At 44.4% G+C, this 22,738-nt stretch overlaps 2 protein-coding genes across 4 annotated transcripts in view; one reads left to right on the top strand and one right to left on the bottom strand.

Annotated features, from left to right (window-relative positions):
- LOC147458931 (4-hydroxy-tetrahydrodipicolinate synthase, chloroplastic-like) overlaps positions 1-21,951 on the top strand; it is a 57,562-nt gene extending 35,611 nt beyond the window's left edge. For all 3 annotated transcript variants that reach the window (XM_086510354.1, XM_086510355.1, XM_086510353.1), the window contains exons 2-4: positions 20,358-20,431; positions 20,518-20,622; positions 20,785-21,951. In XM_086510354.1, the coding sequence (XP_086366480.1) occupies positions 20,379-20,431; positions 20,518-20,622; positions 20,785-21,712 (1,086 nt within the window). In that variant the 5' untranslated portion in view covers positions 20,358-20,378 and the 3' untranslated portion in view covers positions 21,713-21,951. The remainder of the gene's footprint in view (positions 1-20,357; positions 20,432-20,517; positions 20,623-20,784) is intronic.
- On the bottom strand, positions 3,855-6,595 carry LOC147458932 (uncharacterized). The gene is made up of 6 exons (XM_086510018.1): positions 5,516-6,595; positions 5,268-5,420; positions 4,831-5,234; positions 4,575-4,789; positions 4,392-4,544; positions 3,855-4,361 (listed from the first exon to the last, which is right to left on the bottom strand). Exons 1-6 carry the CDS (start codon positions 6,091-6,093, stop codon positions 3,855-3,857), a joined length of 2,010 nt encoding a protein of 669 aa, XP_086366144.1. The 5' UTR covers positions 6,094-6,595.
- Positions 21,952-22,738: the final 787 nt, after the last annotated feature.

Raw genomic sequence — 22,738 nt, 5'->3', positions numbered from 1 at the left:
CCTGTTGTAGACTCCTTCATGAGTACTTCAGGTGGAGATGCTCCTTGTGTCGGGGGTGTTTGAGAAGGCATTGAGTCGCTTCTTCCCCCACTTCTAGAAGCTCTTTTCGATGGTCCTTCATCAACATTCTCACGTCTGCGCTTCTCTTCTACAATAGCCTCATTCTGTTGGCATTTTGTAATGTAGACATGCACTGACAATGAGTCCACTGGATCATTCCATCTTGTTTCTAGATGTATGCAATCACTTGCTTCATGTAGAATCTCTTTCGTAAGCTTTTCTTTTTTAGCTAATTGCATGACATTTGGCCAAATTTGACCATGATAGTCACTCACCTCTTCATCACTAAGATGCTCAATTTTTACTCCATAAGTAGCTGCCTCAACTAAAGAGGTAGCATGGTTAGTTGCCATATCTTTAACTAAGGTTTACATTCCCCCCTTTCCAAAGTTAGTTCTCAAGGGTAGACCTGTGTCTCTTAAGTGGATTTTACCATCCTTAAAAAAGATCATCTTTTGACAAAGCATCACTAAAATCATCACAATCCCTTCTTACATGGTCTGTACTATCACACCAAATACATCTATTAACAAACCCTTCTTTGGGTTGTTGTCTTTGCCTAGGAAGTGGCCCTGACGGTTGGCCTTTTTCTTCAAGCTTTGCAAGCTTCACCTTCAAGTCACGCATACCCTTCACAAGCTCATCTAGCATAGACTCATCAAACTTGGGAGTGATAAAAGTAGGCTTTACCATTTTGTCAGAAGTTGAGGTGGAAGGACTTCTAGTGTTTACTACCATCTTGTCCCTTCTTCTTTGTCGTTTGGCAAGCAGTGAGACAGCACCTTCAACCTCATTCCAATCGGTCTTTAGTCCTTGCTCAGCATCTTTATCTTCAAGAAGAAGCTCCAAGTTTTCTTGAAACTCTTTACCTGCAACTTATAAGAAAAGATTTGTCTTCTCTGCATCTAGTGTGGCCCTTTTTCTGTCCTGGTGAGTTGTGCATAGCGTCGCTCAAATTCCCTAAGTAGCTCTGTTATTGATAGTCCTTACTTTGGCTTGACTACCCATTCTAAGAATGTCTTTTTGGTTACTCTCTCAGAGTTCTCCATGAAATATTCCTCCTTCAAAGCTACTTTGAGTTCTTCCCAGTTTCTCCCATGCCCATCTTTAATTCCCCTAACATGTTCCCTAATTTCTGGAGCAACAACTAGCTCAAAGCTTTGAATCATCTCACCTTCTGACACGCGATACAGCTCCAATCTCCTTCACATACTCGCATAAGTATTTGGTCACATCTTTACCATTAAACTGATCCATTCTGTTGACGACCGCTTGTATTGCCTTCGTTGTTGAAATCTCCCTTCTTTCAGTGGCATGTTGTTGTTGCATGAACATTGCAAATGCTTGAAACATTTGCATTGTTGCTGGGTCAAAATGCATACCCTGTTGCTCAACATGATCACCCATGGTTACCCAAAAACTCTCACCCTGACAGATTCGCGTTGGGTTCACCAAAAAATATGTCGAGAAATTTGCGGTCTTGCCAGGGAAGCACCGGGCTTTTGGTTGTGAGAGTTTGTGAGAGAACTCCAAAAACTATATGAAGGAGTTAAACCATAGATGCTTGAAGTATAGGGTTTGAAAGGAAGTGCAATCAAAGAAGCTTCATTCTTTCTCTCTTGTACTCACACACACAAAGAAAGAACACAAAAGAGAATATCAAAACAACACAAAGATGAAAACATCAAGGCTATGGTCATATCGTATCATGGGTAATATGAAAGGGTTAATAGATGAGTTAATGGCGTTCAATCTTTGCCAACCAAACAGGCTACGAATTGTTCTTTGGAATTGTAGTTTTGTGCTCACCATAATATATATGTTTTGTTTAGTAATTGGGATTAATTGTGTGTACAAATCCTCTTGGTTCATAGCAAGATAACTACACTTACGTCAAAAGAAAAGTTATAGTCTAGAAGAGGTAGTATGATGGGATCCAGTGAAAGAAGTATTTCATTGAACCTTTCTAAGCCAAAGAGAAACACAATACGTTGTTGAAAGTGCATTTTACGGCTAATCCATACGTTAATTCTAATAGATCGCACAGAGTGGAAGCGATAGAAATTCTCATTATGTGGATTATTCATCTAGGATAGTATGTTAGAAATGTAGATATGAGAGAAGTCAAGAGATGAGAAGTTTCCCTCCCAAGCCCTATTCTTGCCCGTAGGCAATAAGGATACTGCGGGGAGAGATGTACTTGTAGGAAGGAGAACTTAGAATTTATAGAGAGAATGAATTTCTAAGAGTGAGAGAGATAGGTTTGGTTAAGGTGATGAGATTAGATATATATATGTTGGATTAGAGATGGAAAAGAAAACAACAAGAAATCAACAAAATATCAATGTAGAACACATCTTACTTGTCAAACCCTTCGGCACCATTTTTGATGGAGAGAGAAGAAGAGAGAAGAATTCAACTTTGATTGATACATCAAATCCAAAATCTTCTTCGATTAAAGTTGATCTTCCAAGGATAGCTTACAAGAATGGCTAGTCTTTCTCTAGGAGAAAGTGTAGGCTTAGGCTTATGTTAATGGCTAAGTACAATTAAGCATTACTACTCACTCTCTCAAGAATTCCTCTCATCAATGGCTTGAATGTTTCAATGGTTTTCAAGGAAGAAGAGGTCCCCTTTTATAGGTGAAGGAAACCCCCAAAAATTTACACAAGAAGAGAGGAGCCAGTGTGAACAGAAACTGGAAAAGTTGAAAATGAGCTGTCCATGCATGATGTGGGCAGACTGGGGTCCAGTATTTTAATCATATCTCCTTAACCGTGGCTTCAAATAAAAAAGTAAAAATATGGACAGAAAATACAACTCATTAGCTATGACTCCTATTTTATATACTTTTTCCAATTCGGATTGGAACCTTGTGTAAAAAATTCATCAAAATAGGGTACAGTTTTGGCAGCAAACAGTCTTCTTGTGGTTCCCTTAGCCTATACTTTTATTTGATTCCAATGGACACCTCATGCCATATGAAAGCATGACATTGCTCCTTGACAAAGTTTTGTAATAATGCTTGCAATAATGCATTAAAATAGGGGTATCCGTGAGAATCATGGAATCTAGTGTCCCACTAGCATTTGTTTCCTTCCTAATAGCTATTTTAAAAAAATATAAGAAAAATATGAAAAATACATAAAATATATATATATTGAAATTTACCATAGATATAGGATCTAGCTAGGGTGTAAGATGATAATGACATAGTAGAAATAAAGAATCGATGCTTTTTGTCCGAAGTTAAAGAGGCGGAGCTATTGACGCTTTTTCCATAGTACTTTTTGACGGTAAAGTAAGAATATGTTACCCTTGAGATAAAGCCAAAGTTACCCGGAACGGGAACAAGGAACGGGAACAGGGAACGGGAACGGGGGCCTCCGGAACGTTTCCGGAACGGGGCCCCCCCGAAAAAGGGGAACGGGAACGGGGGCCGGAACAGTAAACTCGAATTATGCTTAAATTAGGGTGGATTCAACCTATATGTTAGTAGAGAGCCACACACACTCATTACTCCAAGTAGAATCCTATTTAGGCATGCTTTGCAATGATGCTTAAGTCTTAAGGTGCGGTCATGACTCATGACACGAATCCACCATTCACATGACACAGAAGCATCTTGATTCTTCATAGAAAGGACATTAACTTAACTTAAAATTAAAAGAGTCCAGACTCCACACAAAAGCTTGGAGCAAAACAATGATACTAGATAGATCATGACGATGGCTTACAAGGCCAGCCAAGACGCTACAAAAAGATATAAGGAGCAATCAGTCATGACTCATGAGTCATGCTTGAGAAGAGCCTCCTGCCTCCCAATCTGTAGTGGTGTCCTGGATCTCATGAATATCATCCCAATCCTCCTGCATAGGCTCATCCTCATGTGTAGATGCTGCCGCCTCTCCAAGCACCTCTGCCTCTGCCTCCATCTCCCACTGTAGAAAAGGATCTGTCACTTTAGATGCTGACTTGCAAAGCATTCGTAAGTTTGCACTGACAAAAACAAGGTCATTTGCTTTCTCCACTCCAAGTCGGTTCCTCTTTCTAGATGCAATGTGGCTGTAAACACTCCACAATTGCTCCAAGCAAGAGGAGCTAACCGCTTGGCTGAGAATGCGGATAGCAAGTCGCTGAAGATCGGGACTATCTGAACCATTTTCTTGCCACCACAAGACCGAGGAAATCTTGGTGCGATCAATTTGGGCATCGGCAGTCCCAAATGATCCTCGCATATCCCTGTAAAATGCAAGCTGATCCTTGATTTTGCGCTGCATGTCTCTATCAGGGTGAAGCCTCTTCAAAATAGTGTTCCAATGTGTATTTACCTCTGAATCATGCTCCTGTCCTGCACCTTGGAACTCTGGATCCAACACAAAAGCTGCACCATGAAGAGGTGAACTATAGGAGTTCCATCTGCTGCAGCATAGGTCTTTGATTTCTTCAAGCCTATCTTGGTGCTTCTCAAGATCTCCAAGCGCCTCCACCATGCGATCCATTGCTTCATAAACCTTGCCAACACAAGGTTGCATACCATCTATCACTCTAAGCAAGTGAATCACTGGTTTTACCATTTTGTCAAGAGTCTTGAGAGACTCCCAGAACTCTGGATCCTCTACCTTCTCTGTACAAATGATCCCTGCTACTGTACGTGCATGGGAAGTCTCAGCAAACTCTGTACTGATGAAGAGTTGCCGCACTGCACTCTGACACTCCACAAATCGGCCTACCATAAGAAAGTTGTAGGCAAAGCGGGTCTCACAATACTTGAGAAGAACTTTCCCCCCGACCGCTTCAAGAACTCTGCTCGAAGGACGTTGTGGTTGTTGACAAAAGAAACCACTTTGGCTGTAGAGGCAAAGAGGGGCTCTATCCAAGGTAGTTTGCCGAAATCCTTCAGGAGGTTGTTAAGGCAATGCGCCATACAAAAGGACACCGTGATGTGGGGGTATGTGCCTTCTAAAATAGCCCCGGCTGCCCTGTTCGATGCCTCCCCATCAGTGACTAGCCCTATCACAAGTTCGGACCCAATGGTCTCTATGGCGGAGGCCCACTCTCCTGCAAGGACATCGGCTGATTTTCCTGTTTCTGTAGCATCATGGGAGTGGGCAAAATACATTTCCCCTTTGGAATAGGCAACAATGCCATGAATGGATCTCCTCCTGGTGTCGCTCCATCCATCCGCAATGAGGGTCACTCCATACTTGGTCCATTGTCTCTTCATGTTAAGGGTTGCCGTCTCCACAACGGCCTTCTCTCTATCGAGTAGAGTAGTGCGGAGGGCCTCGAAAGAGGGTGGCACATATCGTGCCCCATACTCTCCTATCCTTGTGCACATAGTCTTGAAGTACTCCGACCTACACATAAGAGGTAACACATAGGTATTAGGATTCAAAGTTAAATTAATAAACTGGTCAATATATCTAAATCCAAAAATGGAGGAATGTCTTACCGAGCCTTTATGAAGGGAATGTGGTCATGATAGAAGAAGCGTGCAACACTTGCATCCACATCCTCCTTCCTTTTCGGATCCCAAGTGGCATGTAGAGTGCGTTGGTGCGGCTTGGGAGTGGAGACCGGCGTAGTATTAGGGGTTGAGAATGGCGATCGAAATGATGTCGCCCCCATCTCCGCCATCGCCGCATTACTATTACCACCGATGGATGAAGAAGGTGTAGAAGAGGGAAAGAGCAAATCGTTGGGGTCGATTGCGGGGCGCTTCGGCTTGGCCGCATCCTTCTCTTCCTTGTTGGCTTTGATGGCGGCATCCTTGGCTTGAAAGACCTTCAACAAATGCTCGTTGACCTCCTTGCATATTGCCACTTGTTGTCCCTCTAGCTTAAGGAGGTGAGCGCGGACTTTGGTTGTGCCGGATTGCCTCTCGAAGCCGCATAGTTTGCACTTCCATGCACGGGCACCACCGGACTTTCCCAACACTCGGGAATGCACTTCGTCCCACCATGATACTTCCTCCTCCTTCTTCTTCGCACCCAAGGGCACACGTTCACTTGATGCGGAAGCTTGCGCCATGTGAGACTCGAGAGAGGGAGGGAGCTTGAGAGAGAAAGGGAGAGGGACTCGGGAGAGATAGGGAGAGGGAGAGGGAGAGATGGAGTGATAGGGAGAGAGAGATGAGGGAGATATGTATTATGGAGAGATGGCGAGCCGTGAGAGAGAGAGGAAAAGGGAGAGATGGAGAGAGGGAGAGTGAGCTTTCACTTGAGCCTTGAGGCTTAAAGCCTTGAGGCCCAAGGGAGAAGGAGAGAGAGCTTGAAGCCTTGAAGGTTGAGCCTTGAGGCTTGAGGAACTTGGAAGAGGCTAGAGCCGACGTAGAGAGCTTGAGCCTTGAGGGAAGGATGAGGCTATGAGCTCTCAACCTTGCCCTTGAGGCATTATATAGGAGTTAGAGTCTACCCCTCCCTCAAACGTTCAAAAACAGTCCCTAAACGCCCCCTGTTTTTTTTTAAAAACGGTCATTTTTTTCAAAATTTGAAATCTGCCGTTCCCGTTCCGTTCCGCTCACGCGTTCCCGTTCCGGTTCATCCGTTCCCTGCCCGTTCCACCCATCCGTTCCGGTTACACCCAGGAACGGAACGCCGTTCCGTTGCCGTTTCCGTTTCGGGGACCCAAGTTGGCCGGGAACGTGTTTCGGAAACGGGAGGGGTCCGTTCCGCCCGTTCCCTGTTACTCTGGATAAAGCTTATTATTATACTTAAATATGCATATGTACATTATAGAAAATATAATTATGTATCTAAAAAGTTACAAAATAACTCTTGTAGCATGAGTTCTCACTATGTGCGTGTCACAGCACGACACCGCGTATATAAGTGCTGCACTCAAGCTACTGAGAGCCGTCCGGAAAATATCCCAACTCTCGATCAATGTGCATAGCAGAAAAGTGGCTTTAAACTCGTCGTCAATCTCAAATTTCAAACTTGAGAGTTGACTGAAAATTGAGTTGAACTCATTGAGGTGCATTGACATTTGCATGCCCTCCTTGATACGAAGATCCATAAGCTTCTTAAGCTAGTATACCTTACTAGCAGCACTCTGCTCTGTATACAAGTCGTCCAATCTCTTCCACATGCCCCAAGCTTACTTTTCGTTCTCAACATTGAACTAAAAGCCTTAGACACTGAAAGCACAATCGTGGAACGAGCTAACTCGTCCACTTCCTCCCATTCCTCATCCGACATGTCAATAGGTTTCTGTCCCTGCACTTTAATCGGTTTTGCCTGTTGCTTTTGCAGCATCACATTATAACATTGCTTCTTCCATATCGCAAAGTTATGGGGCCCACTTTCACTACTTGAAGCCATCCCAAGTGAGTGCAAATGCTAAAACCTTGATTTGGCGATTTAAACACGCCCAAATGTGCGCAAATAGGCCAAAAACAGCCTGCTGTAGCAGAAAAACAGCAACCGATTTTCACTCAAAATCAGTCCACAACGGCTTACATTCACTGCCAAACCCTTACCAAAGGTTTCCACAAGATGTAATACATCTATTGCTTTCTGAAATTGACTGTTTTAGGGTGAAATTTAGACCTGTAAACACCTGTTTTGCTGAATTTTCAGACCGGTTCTAGTGGAAATGCCTGTAAGGATGACCTTGAGACTCGCCCTGCTGAAATTGTGTCGAATTGATGTCGAAATTGGTCAATTTCAGCGAAAATTAACTGCTGTTCGTCAGTTTTCGAAACCTTAATTTCGTGGAAATGGTCATTGTGGGTCTGTTCTACACGATGAGGAGACTCCTTCGCGACAAGTTTGAGGCAAATTGGCAGAAATCCCTGCGCTCAGCGAGCAAAATCGAAATTCCGATCTGTGCTCGCGAGATGGCTCTTCTGGGAAACCCTAGGCTCTAATACCACGTGTGGGGGAGGTGAAGAAGAAGCCTACTTGGTACCTCTTGTGATGGCGATGGAGAAGAAGGGTGGAGTGAAGCAGAAGCTGCCCACGAAAGTGGTTCAGCAGGAGATAGCGTGGAGAGAGAAGAAATCGTACGCTTTGGGAAAAACGCCCATGTATTGAGTTTGGGGCTATCTCTTTATTATGAGTAAGTGACCTAAAGGTCCAAGAGCCATTCACATTTGGGCCCTTGGACTCAAGGCTTAAAATGCCTTTATAAACATTATTCCCTAACATACATCAAGAAGTAAGGCACCATTTGAGATAGTGGAAGAAGGGAAGAAAGTCCCACCCATTTTGCAAACTAAGGACAAGTTATTTGAGGCAGACAATTATGTGCAAGATATGGATGAAACATAAAGGAAAATAAAGACTGCTCTCGAGAAGACTCAGGCTAAACAAAACAAAGCTATTGATCATAACCGTCGTGAACTTGTATTTTCACTTGGTGATTGGGTACTTTTGCGCTTTGAAAAGGCCAGGTTAAGGAAAAGGAAAGGCAATCAACGTTTGTTTTCAAATCTCAGTATGCAATATTATAGTCCTTTTCAGATTTCAGAAAAGATCAACGATTTAGCTTACAGGTTGAAGCTACCAGAAGGCTGGAAATACATAATGCTTTTCATGTCAGCCTTCTAAGGCCCTTTGTTGATGATGTGCCGGAGAATATACTTGATGAGGAACAGCCCGAAGAGGACAAATTGGTTGAGATTCTTGTTCCTGAACAGATATTGGCACATAAGGAAAGGAAGGTTAGAGGAAAGGTTGCAAGACGCTATTTGGTGAAGTTCAAGAACTATCCATCTTTGGGCGCTAAATGGATGGAAGAGTCTGAATTGGTTGATTCACCTCAGCTATTGCAACTATATCTTGAAGCGTTTCAGATGGAATCCACAATGACTTGATTTAGCTCTTTGGAGCCAGGTGAGAGCATGGTTCATGATGCTCAAAGGAGTAGTTTAGCAATTGTATCTACTCTTTCCATACAAAAGTTGGCTAGAGAAGTTTGTGCTTGAGAGTACACCAAAAGACTTCTATGCTTGATATATGTGTGGTAGCCAGGTTGGTGGGATTGTCTAATCTGGGTGACGTGGAAAAGTCCAAAGACAAGGATGGTGATGATGCATATACTCGCAAGCAATGGATTGCCTGCTGGATCAACGATGCCCTTGTTGGTTACAGGCAAACAATAACCTTTGTTGCCCCAACTCGGATGGTGTGAACCAATCTGCAAACTGGATGGCTGGATATGCAAATGCCGATGTCCACAAAGGTTACTACTAGCCTATGCTGCCCCTACGTGAAAAGATTGGCGAGAGGAATGCCGAATGGGAGATGAAGATGGATATGTCCTTTGCAATGCCCACGAACCATGGCAAGTCCACTGTATGATGTCTCATGAAACCGCCAAGTAACTACTCAAAGATAGAGGCTTCTCTTGGGGCTTCGACTAGATTGCTACATGATGGAAGCTCTAGATGAATCCATGTCTCTGCAACGGATGTGGTTGCGAATGTAGGGTCACGATGCCTGCCAACTCCTGCGGTGGTTGCCTCGGATTGGAACCCTATGGCTCCGGATTGATGGCTACCGATTGCTAAGAAGATGCAGATTGTGTGGACCCGATGTGCTGCCAAAGATGTATGCATATCGATGATGATGCAATGCCCTCCTCTGGAATGTGGAATTCTTCAAGCATATGGGAGAGATGGTTTTGCAAACAATGCCAAGTCTCCAAAGCTTATAGGCTGATTTTGATGGTGCCTTCCATTGTCATCATAGGCCGCTAAAAAATCCTGATACTCGCAATCAACATCTTCACATTTCGAATGCATGTCTTCAATGATACTGAAGGAGTACGAGCGGAAGTGCGACGCGAGAGAGAGTGCAAGAAGAAGAGCACGACGATATGGTGAACTCGCTCTACTGTAATGTGTAGAGCATAGTGAGTTCTTATTAGGTTTTTACAAAAGAATATGTGTACATACCTGCTGGCCCGCCCACTTACCTGGGCGACCACATTGGGCTTTATACCCCAACAACCTCCCACTTAAAGTCCAATGTGGTACTTTAAGTGTGAGAGAAGCTACTATACAAGCTAATATACAAGAGATGTAGAGAAGTGATGTACTACCCTACACCTAACTGCTTGCGAAAATGCGCAAAGCTCTCTGAGGGAAGTCCTTTTGTAAGTAGATCAGCAGGATTTTCTGTGGTGTGAACTTTGACAAGTTGAAGTTGCTTATCCTCGAGCATTTCCCTGATGAAATGATACTTCACATCCACATGCTTTGTCATTGAGTGATAAACTGGATTGCGAGCCAATTGTATAGCACTTTGACTATCACAATATAACACAGGCATCTCTTCTTTGATTCCCAAATCTGTTACTAGTCGATTAAGCCAAATTGATTCTTTGCATGCCTCTGATGCTACAACATATTCAGCCTCTGTAGTAGACTGAGTAACACAATCTTGTAATCTAGAACGCCATGATACTGGTCCACCAGCCAATGTAAAGACATACCCTGACGTAGACCTTCGGTTGTCTAAGTCACCTGCATAATCTGAGTCTGTAAAACCCTTTACACTTAGCTCCTGACTCCCATAGCATATACGCATACTCTTTGTAGCTTTCAGGTATCTCAATATTCCTTTCACTGCCTCCCAATGTTTCTTGCCTGGGTTTGACATGTATCGACTTACTACTCCCACTGCAAATGCAATGTCTGGGCGAGTAGCAATCATTGCATACATCAAACTACCCACTGCAGACGCATATGGAATCTTATCCATTTCAGCTTGTTCTTCCTCAGACACAGGACAATCTTGTTTGCTAAGTTTCACATATGGTGGCAATGGAACACTTAGTGCCTTTCCCTTCTCCATATTGAAACGTCGCAAAACCTTGTCAATATACTCTGTTTGAGATAACCAAATCAACTTCTTTGATCTGTCTCTCTCAATGTGCATACCAAGTATATGACTTGCCTCACCCATGTCTTTCATGTCAAACGATTTTGCCATCTTTGACTTCAAAGCTGAAATTTCTTCCAAGTGCTTGCCAGCAATCAACATGTCATCCACATACAAAATAAGGATCAGCCAACTACCATCCTTAGCCTTCTTTGTATATAGACAGTGATCGAACTCACTACGTTTGTAGCCTTGAGAAAGCATAAACTTGTGGAATTTACGGTGATTGTTTTAAGCCATAAAGACTCTTTAACAACTGGCATACCCAATCTTCCTTGCCTTTCTCAACAAACCCTTCTGGCTGCTGCATGTAAATTTCCACATCTAAATCACCATGCAAGAACGCTGTCTTGACATCCATTTGGTGCAACACCAAATCTAATATGGCAACCAATGCAAGAAAGCATCTCAATGTAGTCATCTTGACCACCGGAGAGAAGACTTCATCAAAGTCAATGCCTTGTTCTTGCTTAAAGCCCTTGGCAACAAGCCTTGCTTTGTACTTTGGCTGACTATCATGAGCGGTGATCTTATACCTGTAAACCCATTTACAAGGTAGAGCCTTTTTGCCCTGTGGTAATTTAACTAGCTTCCATGTCTTGTTTTTATGCAGAGCTGTCATCTCTGACTGCATGGCCAATTTCCGGAGTCCTTCATTTGCACTGCTTCCTTGTAACATGAAGGCTCATTGCAATCAGTCAACATGACATAGTTCATAGATGGAACAAACCTATCAAGAGGTCGCGTGACACGTCCAGATCTACGCACAATAGGTGGCTCAGGCTCAGCCACAACCTGTGGTTCCACTCTATCCTGTCCTTGCTCCTCTTGAGCCCTGACATTTTGTCTTGCACGTGCAGGTCCATCTTCTTGGAAGACAACTCTTCTAATCTCCTCAACCCTCTCTGGTTTAGAATGATATTTGGATTCATTAAAGTGAACATCATTGCTGCGGACAACCTTTCTGGATTCGGGATCCCAAAGTCTGTACCCCATCTCACCAGAATTACCATAGCCTAGAAAGATGCACTTTCTACTTTTTGGCTCAAGTTTGTTCCTAAATTCCTTTGGAACGTGAGTATATGCCTCACAGCCAAAGACTCTGAGATGCTTGTATGAGGGCATTTTGCCTGACCATACCATCTCTGGCACTGAATCCTTCTGCAAAACCTTGCTAGGAGATCTATTTACAAGATGAACAGCTGTTGATACAGCTTCAGCCCAAAACCCATTTGGCAGTTGTGCATTAGACAACATACTTCTGACCTTCTCTTGTATGGTCCTATTCATCCTCTCAGCAACACCATTTTGAGGAGGATTGTAGGAGCAGTAAGTTCACGTTTTATACCTTTTGACTCACAAAAGTCCTGAAAGGCCTTTGAAACATACTCTCCACCATTGTCAGTGCGTAAGCATTTAAGCTTCTTGCCACTCTGATTCTCCACAAGTGTCACAAACGTTTTGAAAACATTCAACGCTTCATCCTTGTGCTTGAGAAAGTAAACCCATACTTTCCTCGAGTAATCATCTATAAATGTCATAAAGTAAGAAGCTCCCCCTAGAGATAGGTTAGGCATAGGTCCACACAAATCACTATGAACAAGTGCCAACTGTGTATCTCTTCTATTGCTTCTATGCTTATGTGGCTGCTGTGTTTGCTTACCATACAGACAATGTTCACAGAATTCAAAATCATTAAATGAAAAGCCAGGCAAATAACCAGAACGAGACAAGATTTCCATTCCCTTCTTGGACATATGTCCTAATCGGCTATGCCACAAAGAAACGTTCGGCTGCTCGGTTACATTGATTACATTTTTAGAGACATTTGATACATAAATCATGTAAAGTCCTCCAGACTTTACTCCATGTGCTACTGTCATAGAACCCTTGGATATCTTCCACATGTTCTGTCCAAAAATGGTGACATAGCCAGCATCATCAAGTAAACCTGTGCTGATCAAGCTCTTTGTAATTGCGGGAACATGTCTCACATTCTTCAGCGTGAAAGAAGAGCCATTCTGAAACTTCAATTGAACATCTCCAACACCTAAGATCTCACATGTCTGCCCATTGCCTAACCGAACATGATCTTTAGTGGTCACATAAGAGGTAAACCACTCCTTGTTTGGAGACACATGAAGTGATGCCCCTGAGTCTATAATCCAGTCACTCAGTGCATTTCCATCAGATGCTGTAAGAAGAGCTGAGTCCATTGTATTCTTCAAGAAGTAGATGTCTCTTGACACTAGACTGTCATCCTCTGCAACAGTGTTTGTCACATTTATTTCTTGAATCTTCACTGAGGACTTGTTCTTCTCACCATGGTCTTCAGCTTTCTCTTTGCCTTTTTCAGCTTTCCATTCTCTGCAGTCTCCTTTCATGTGACCCTTCTTGCCACAATGGTAGCATTCTATGTCACTCTTGCCTTTAGCACTGCGGGACTTGCTACGAGACCGATTCCTCTTTCCACCTTTGTACTTTTCTTTGGTCCTTCCACTGACAACTAAGGCTGTTCCTTTGCCTTTGTCCATCGTCTTTCTATTGGTTTCTTCAGTAAGCAGACTTCCTTCTACACCTGCTATGTTCAAACCATCTGGAGGTGCAGAATTACTCAAAGTTGTGCGAAAAGTGTCCCAACTTTCCGGCAATGTGATCAACAGGAACATAGCTCTAACAGGTTCATCAAACTTGACACCTTGAGCTGACAATTGACTATAGATTGTGTTGAATTCATTCAGATGATTGGACATAGGTGTCCCTTCTTTCATCTTCAAGTCAACAAACTTCTTAAGCCAATATACCTGTGAAGTTGCACTCTGCTTCTCATAAAGATCACTCAGCTTTAACCATGCTTGATAAGCTGACATCTCGTCTGCTACATTGAAGTAAACGCTTTTTGTCAAAGTCAGCATAATGGTAGAAAGTGCCAATTCATCCATTTCGCTCCATTCATCTTCGTCCATATCTTCTGGTTTTATCCCCTTGAGCTTTATAGGTTTTATCTACTTCTTTTGTACCAACACGTGCCAAATCTGCTTTTTCCACAATGGGAAATTGGTTCCATACAGCTTCTTGATATTGTAAAGAGCAGTGTCCTGTGATCCAGCCATAGCTACGCTTCACAGTGGTTTACTTTCCTGGGAAAAATTCGGCAAAGTTTCCCCTGTAAACTGACCTCTGAACCAATATCAACCTGTCAAATGAACCAAGAAAGCTTCAGATTCTGCATAAATTTCGGCAGAGTCTCCTTTGTAAAATGGCTCTGGTGTACTAAAAAACAAACCAAAAAACAGCTCAAAAAACAGTGTCTCTCTGACACTGTAAGCTGCGGGTAAACCTGTACTGTCTCTGACTGTCCTGTCACTGTCCTGTAAGCATAGACTGCGACAATGCCTCAACGGCAGTAAAGCAAAGATGCAATCCCAACTGTCTAACTCACAGTCAATACATCCTAGCTGCCTATCTAAGGGTGCTCGAGGGATCGCTCCAAGACCTGTATCACCGAAAGGATCTCAACATTCGAGAATCCCCCAGCTCAATAAAACCTCACTCGACCCTCAACAAAGGCTGCAGTAGATCTGACAGTACATAGACTTCCCACAAAATCATACATCCACAAATTTCCCACTGTATGCTGTAACCGCTGCGACGGTTGTTTGCTGCGTGACTCACAGCCAGCAAACCCTCAACAGACATACATCATCTCTGACAATACATCCCATGTGGAAGTACCTGTAATGTCAGGATGAAATCTGGAATATCAAGCAGCAAACACAAGCTACCTGATGAACCAGTGGATGTCGCCTACAGTCTGTGTGTAGATGCGCCCGTGTCGTATGTGACACGCCTCCAAGAACTGTGAGCCGTCCTTCGATGTGTAGACAACCACAAATCAGCACTCTGGGAGTGTCGATATCCTCAGCACCTGCAGTCGTAGGCCGAAAACCCCAAATTTGCAGAGTCGGATCTGCACCCGTCGAGACCACGTAGTCGAAAATGGCCTGCGCAGACCTTTGTCGAAGCTGAACGGTGGCTGAGATGACCTCAGAATGAGATTTGGGGCCGTGTCTTCGCCTGTCGAATTTCACTCCAATCTGAGTTGGTGACTGTAGCCTCCTGCAGTGCTGCCCCGAGCCTCGATCTGAGCTCTGATACCAGTTGAAGGAGTACGAGCGGAAGTGCGACGCGAGAGAGAGTGCGAGAAGAAGAGCACGACGATATGGTGAACTCGCTCTACTGTAATGTGTAGAGCATAGTGAGTTCTTATTAGGTTTTTACAAAAGAATATGTGTACATACCTGGCGGCCCGCCCACTTACCTGGGTGACCACATTGGGCTTTATACCCCAACAGATACGATGTGTCATGTTGAAGGAATTATGACTGCAAATATCCATGCTAGGATTTCTTTATGTCGAGGTGGTCAAGCACACACACCAAGTCAACCACCCTCTCGCAAGCGCACCACAACTGTAACCCCCGGTATACAGCATTCGCATTTCCCACGCTCAAGGCGCACAGTCCTACGCGCAATGGCAGGTCCTTCGGTTCCCTGAGTGAGAGAAGCGTCCTTGGGCGAAACGCTACAAGTTACAACACGCACTCAAACACTAGAGATAAAAAAAATTCAAGGATTAGTGGACTAGTACAAAATCACAAAGCTCTGATACCAATGTCAGGTGCAACGGGATTGAAATGGTGAAGACCTAGGTTTTAGGCTTCCACAAATTCTTTTCTTTCTTTCCTTGCGTTAGTGATGCCTTTTAGCTTGAATGGTGGCTCCTTTTACCTTTCCCCGAAGAGAGGGAATGAGAGAATGTATTAGAGATGTGTAGAGGGAGAGAAAAAGAGAGAGAAGAGGAGAGCGACACCCGATGGGGTCCCAACCAACCTTTGCAAGGCCCCCCCCACATCGTTTCCGATGTGGTATTTGCTTTAGATTGCGTAAATTGAATGTATACACATGCAATACCTCAAGTGCAGACTCTACTGACTCAAATGATGACTATCGCTGCTGTAACTCCTCAAGACGAGGCACCACCGGACCTAATTTGATGCACCTTTGGATCCTTCTCGATGGGGGATTGCGGATGGCTACCAAGGGGAAGATGCAAGGCTGAATTGCCCTCGTGATGTGAGAGGAATGAAGGGTTGAAAGCTGGCTGCAAAAACGCAGATCTGGTGCACAAAACGCAGCAGATCTCTCGCAGATCTTGATGATGGCGATGACGGGCAGCAATTTGAGCACTCGATGATGGTGAGGGAATGGCAAAGGGGGAGGCTCGATGGGCTACCGAAGTACCAGACCGCAACGGAGATGGCTAGCAATCGTAGATTTGTGCCGATCCGGCGAGGGAAGGGCCGCAAATTGAAAACGCTAGGGCTGAAAACTGCAAATCTGATAGCGCTAGGCTGATCCGGCAAGGAAAGCCAAAAACGATACTGCTGGCAAAAAACGCTAGGGTTGAATGTGGTAAAACACTGGCTCTGCTCTCCACTAGCGTTGTCTTCTTCTCCAACTTGCTCAAGTGAGGGATCTACTGCTCCCTTTTTAGGGCTGAAATAGGGCTTATGAATTTATTTTGGCTTAGGTAGGGAAATCCCTCCACACCCAACAAATAAATCATAAAAATGATTTATTAAAAGTTAGGCCAGGGGGTGTTAGTTTTGGGTGAAACTGTTGCATATTTGCCCACCCGAGAATTCGATCGACGTAGGGAATGGCTAGTTGGATTCCTCTAACCTAGAACTACATGCTCGTCATGCCAAATGCCCACCGTAGTGTAATAACATCTGTCAAAACGCGTATACAAACCTTTTATGCAAGAGGGTTCCAAAACGGGAAAAGCTAATTTAATGGACTTGTCCAGACATGCAGGTCCTACGAACGGGCTCACAAAATTGCCAGTACTAATTCTCCTAAAATTCTAGACACTCATATCTAGAAAGAAGTGGAATACTGGCTTTGGAAGTCGATGAAGCATGTCCTCGTGGCACACAGAGCTATGTGCACGTCACATTTAGCCATTTATCAAGATCTTGGGGTTCTGGTTGAGATAGGGCAAATTTTGGGTTTGCCTATATATGCAACCCTCCCCCCCGCCCCCCTCCCCCCCCCCCTGCCCTTCCTTCCCTTCTTGTACTTTTGGCATGTTGTTCCGTGCCGAGATCCAACGTTTGGGCACACTCTCTCTCTCTAGCGTTTTCTCATTTGCTAGCATTTTGGTGTGTAGGCGACTTAACCTCTCTCTGGCATTTTCTCTGTCCACAGTGATCTCTCTCCTCTGATATTTTTTTCCTTGCGATCTCCTTCCCTCTTGCTAGCACTCCCTTTTCCCAGTGTGTGCACACCCTCTACGGTGTGCCACTGCCTGTGGTGTGTTCCCATGCCCGTTCGGTGGGCAGTACGCCTAGGACCTTGACGACGAAGAGATCCATCACCATAGGCACGAGATCTATTGGTTGCCCTGTACGGAGAGGTGATTTGCTCGCGGTTGCAGACAAGTTCATCACCTGCTTCACTCTTTTTCCGTTGCACCTTTGACAAGTTGATTACCTCGGGTCTATCGAGTTGGCATGTTAGTTCTATGCCGGACCACCCTTGTTCACTTGTATGAGCAGATTGCTATAGCATGGAGAGCCTTTCCTCTCTCTCTCTCTCTCTCTCTCTCTCTCTCTCTCTCTCTCTCTCGGGGTCAGCAGGCCCTTGAGACTTCTTGTGTTGCTTTGGGTGCGCCGATCAATTGGTGCAAGACGGTTGTATTTTGGATTGGTAGATAACCCATACTTGATTGGTATTTTGGAGAGGGCTTTAGATGGATTTTACCCGGGAGGCAAGTGGGATTCTTGGGCTACAAAGTAGGGCACACAATTGCAGGAGACTGCCCCCTCCTTTTGAGCATTCAGAAGAAGCTTCTACACTGAAGTTCAGCTCGACTCTTCTTGGTAGGGAAGATTGTTGTGCAAACCAGGCTCTGTTTGCGACAATATGGTACATCGATTCCTGTTGATCATTTTGTGTTCCTATATAGACTAGATCTAGCTGCTTATCAAGAACTTTCTATGGCTGGACAACCTGCATGCGCCAAGGTTGCCTGGTCTATCATGACTTTACCCACCTTGTAGGGTGGTTATGGGTTCATAGATCTTGCTTTTTAGAGGCGCATACCCTACTAGGGAAACTCATTGTCTATGGTCTCCTTGCGGGTGCACTTCCTGTTGATTATTTCAAGTTCCTATATGGACCAGATCTATCAACTTACCAAGAACTATCTATGGCTGCTAGGATGCCTGGTCTATCATGACTTTACCCACCTTGTAGGGTAGTTATGGGCTCATAGATCTTGCTTTTCAGAGATGGGCCCTGCTAGGGAAACTCATTGTCCGCGGTCTGCTTTCGAGTGCTGAGCCTCGGAAGGAGTTTCTTCTGGCCAGGGTTGAAGTTAGAGTTCCCCTAGCTAGGGGCGCATGGTGCCAAGAGACTCTACGGATTTTCACAAAGTTGTGCAGGGTTGGCTGGGATGATACAACGACCTATTTGCCATGAGTTCGTTGAGAACCTGAGAGAGGGTACGACCTTGCCTGTATCAGTGAGAGCCTTCTTGCATGGGGGAGAGACTTCGTAATCCTGTGATTTGGAACCCCTTGCGACACAGCGAGCATGGTCATGTGCAAGGCAGTCGGCCATATGCAGGTTTGGGTCCCCATGGCAATTGGACCAGCACTAAATTATGAGGAGTGGGTTTGCTTTGGCAGCATGCGTGAGGATGTATAGGTGGACAGCTTGAGCCTATTTGAAGAGGATTAGCCATCAGGCAAGACATCCAGGCTGCACTCCTGAGAGATTGGCAGGTATCTTTTGAGTTTCATACCCGAATTACGCAAATAGAGGTGCTTATTGCAATCAAAGCTTGTACAACCAAGCGAGAGTCCTTCTCTGAGGTGCAGGAGGGTCGGGTTGCTCACGTTGGCACGAGTCAGCCTTGGTCTCAGAGTGAACTTTGTACAGGATTAGAGTTGTGGAAGCAATAGCGCGGCACTGGTTCCTAGATCGTGTAATTGAGGAGGCACAAAGGAGATTGAAGGTTGTGGGCCTTCGGGGCCCATCTTCTAGCTCAGCTACTGCGGGGCTTTGGAGAGTTGCTATGGGGATCCTTTTGCCTCTTCTGACCACCTCAGAGTTTGTTTATTCGATTGCACTGCATGGCTTGGACAACACGTCTCGATGGATCGGCGTGAGGCCATTCCAGCAACAGCTCAAAATTGGCGCCAGCAGGGGCTAACTGATGAGTTCCTTTCAGATTTCTAGACTTGCCTTTTAGCTAGCCACCAGTCTTGTAGGATTCCTACTTTTCAGTGACTAGTTGCACTAAGGCGTAGGGATGGGGATCTGGCTAGCATACAGCGGACATCCCTCAACTTACTGTGGATATGTGCACCTTGAGGAGACTTAAAGACGCTTTCTATGGGGTTTCTTACAGGCACAACAGATCTGGCTAAGGATTTTTCCTGTGATGGCCTCCATTCTCCTGGATATGATGTTTAGTTGGGGGCCCGCATCATGATCAAAACTAGCTCAGGGCGCACGGGGCTATGAGACAGAGCAGGGCAGTCTTAGGCTTCATGCAGGTGAACCTCAGGAGGCATGGTCAACTAGCTCAGGGCCAGCACTGGGCTATGAGACATGAGACAGAGTAGGGCAGAGACTCGATGCCCGATTCTCGGCAGCAGTTTGGACACGAGAGTAGCCTTGACCTATGGCCTGTAAGGTGGGCCTATGCTTCAGAGTCTTTGAGGGAAGACCAGAGCTTCCCGTAGTGACAGTGTGCGCGTTGTTGCTGGAGCAGATTCACACTCTATGAGGATAGTTTGTTAGCATACAGGGTTGCTCTAATAGGCTGGGAGATAACACAAGACGCCATGCATTTATTCAGTTGTTGCAGCGTGGACCTTTCTGTACAGTGGACCACCGCACAGAACGGCACTACAGGCCACTGATGTGGCTCTTTCCCGCCTCCCATTTTATGATTTAGCCATTCTACATAAATTGTTGATCATGGAAAAGCTCATAGTCTCCCTTTTCTTGTGTACTATTTATCCTCTTGGTAGGGGGATGGTCTGCTGGGCAGATTAAAACTAATTAAAGGCTCTTATTTGTGCAAAATAAAAAGTTGGCCACCTTACAGTTGTGAGCAGTTGTTCCGTTGTGTGTACATGCTTGGCAACTCACTACCTAGGATCAGTAGGCTACCTTATTGGCCTCTCTTGTCCACACTATCCACATTCCATGTTATTTTCCAAGTTGTAGGTCTTTTTTTGCTGGAGCTTTGCTCTACATGGTAAATTTGGAGGCCCAAGTACCATACTGCTTTCTCTAACTTGCTTGTGCATTGGTAACTTGCAGGTGTTACAATTGACAGTAGATATGTTAACAGCTACTGATCGTCTGAATTATTCACCTTACCATGTAGAAGTATGGTAAGTTTGTGGATCGGGCTTGTATTATGGAGTTGTTCTGATAGTGGGTAGTCAATATACTGAGCATCCCATCTCTGGCGTTTCAGTACACATCATCGTCGCCACAGGACAAGCTGTGGATGGATTCCTCCGAGATGTGCAATATTGCAAGCTCCTCCTCTTCCAATGAAAAGCTTTGAGCTTAAAAACAGGTAAGCACTTTACTTGTCTCTTGGACTGTCGAAAGTGGTTAATTGTGTAATTTGTATGAGCATTTTCCTGTCATGCAAATCTCTTCAGGGTTTTTACAATTTTAGTGGTGCACAATTTTCTCTTTTGCTTTCTTTGGGCATAACCTTTCCTCAAACCTGTAGTACTCCAGTGGAGGATATAAGGAAGCTGAGGCTGATCACTGCCATTAAGACTCCATATCTGCCAGATGGGCGCTTTGATTTGGAGGCATATGACAAGCTGGTACACTCTCAGATAGAAAAGGGGGTGGAGGGTGTTATAGTAGGTGGAACAACAGGGGAGGGCCAGTTGATGGGCTGGGATGAGCATATAATGCTTATTGGTCACACTGTTAACTGCTTTGGAGGCGTCATGAAGGTGATTGGTAACACTGGCAGCAATTCAACCGGGGAGGCCATGCATGCTACTGAACAGGGTTTTGCAGTAGGGATGCATGCAGCTCTTCATATCAATCCATACTATGGGAAAACTTCTCATGAGGGCCTACTTTTCCACTTTCAAAGCGTTCTCTCCATGGGTCCAACTGTGATTTACAATGTTCCTACAAGAACTGGGCAGGACATTCCCCCTAGTGTGATAGAAAAGCTTAAGGATCTACCCAATTTCGCTGGTGTGAAGGAGTGCGTTGGCAACAATCGCATAAAGGGCTATACAGAACGCGGTGTAGCTGTTTGGAGTGGAAATGATGATCAATGCCATGATGCAAGGTGGGAGTTTGGTGCGAGAGGTGTCATTTCTGTTGTTAGCAACTTGATTCCTGGGCTAATGCATGATCTCATTATCAAAGGGAAGGACAAGGGACTCAATGAAAAGCTGTTGCCTTTAATTGACTGGCTGTTTGCTGAACCCAATCCCATTGGCCTTAACACAGCTCTTGCACAGTTGGGCATTGTGCGACCAGTTTTCCGTTTACCATATGTTCCTCTGAATATAAAGAAAAGGCGGGAGTTTGTGGACTTGGTCAAGAGCATAGGTCGTGAACATTTCATTGGTGATAGAGATGTGCAGGTTTTGAGTGACGAGGATTTTCTTGTGCTGCAACGCTACTGATAAGCAAAATGACGATGGTGCCTACAGTTTTGTTGAGCAGTATAGGGATCAAAAGCTCTTGAAAAAATCACCTTAATTATGTAAAAACCAGCGAAGCTGGGGGTTTTCAAATGGAAGGGGTTGATGTGAAGTGTGAAAACAAGCAAGCGGATGTCCTTGGGTTTAAATTTCTTCTTTCTGTGTCGGTGGCATGTGTTGTAAAGATCATTGACATGTGAACTAGAATTGTGTTTTGAGTAGCCTGATCCACAGTGGCTTCTTATAAACCTATGTACAGTCGTGGGCAGCTTGTGTGTCATGTTCACTAGGGTTCAGTACTGTAGGTCATATGTAGGGCCATGAAGAGCGTTCTACTTTTAAACCTGGGCAAGCAGATTAGGATTGCAAGCTGTGGCATGGTCCTGTCTGAGAGCTGAGCAAAGAATTACTTATGGTAAGCTCAGCATAGGCATTGCTAGGGATCTTGGCTATCAGCATTATCAACATACTTGAGACATTTCTTTTATGGAAGATTCATGAGTATCAGAGAGAAAGAGAGAGAGAGAAGCAAGCTACATTTTGGAAAATGGGGTGCTGAAATCATAAGCACTTTGGCTAATATAGCCCTAGTTTGATTCTTAGGGACATTCAAGCCAATCTCAACAAGGTGAACGCTTGTATGGGCCTTCTAAAACAAAGGCCTATTTTAATGCTTCACATGCTGTTATAGGCCAGTTGAATATTATGGTAATTTAATGAGATGTACACCCAACTCGCCTCGTCACCACAGTTTGTTTTAGCATTGCCCCAAAGCAAAGCAATGAATGTGCTTTGAATATTAGTAGGTTTTTGCATGAATTGCACAAATCAAGGAATTTAGTTGTCACACAATTGAATCGAACTTAGATTAATCTTTGATAGTCAAATTTACATGAATTCTTTGCATAAATACATGCCTCTTGGGTGATTTCTCTCTCTTTAAAATATGATTGCCAAGCTATGCAATGGTGGTTTGGGTATTTTGTGCATGTGCATGTTGTTATGTTG

This window comes from Adiantum capillus-veneris, chromosome 4, assembly GCF_014529385.1.
Source record: "Adiantum capillus-veneris isolate H3 chromosome 4, ASM1452938v2, whole genome shotgun sequence".
Classification (NCBI taxonomy): Eukaryota; Viridiplantae; Streptophyta; class Polypodiopsida; order Polypodiales; family Pteridaceae; genus Adiantum; species Adiantum capillus-veneris.
The sequence above is the reverse complement of the archived record's forward strand: the minus strand, read 5'-3'. Positions and strand labels throughout refer to the sequence as shown.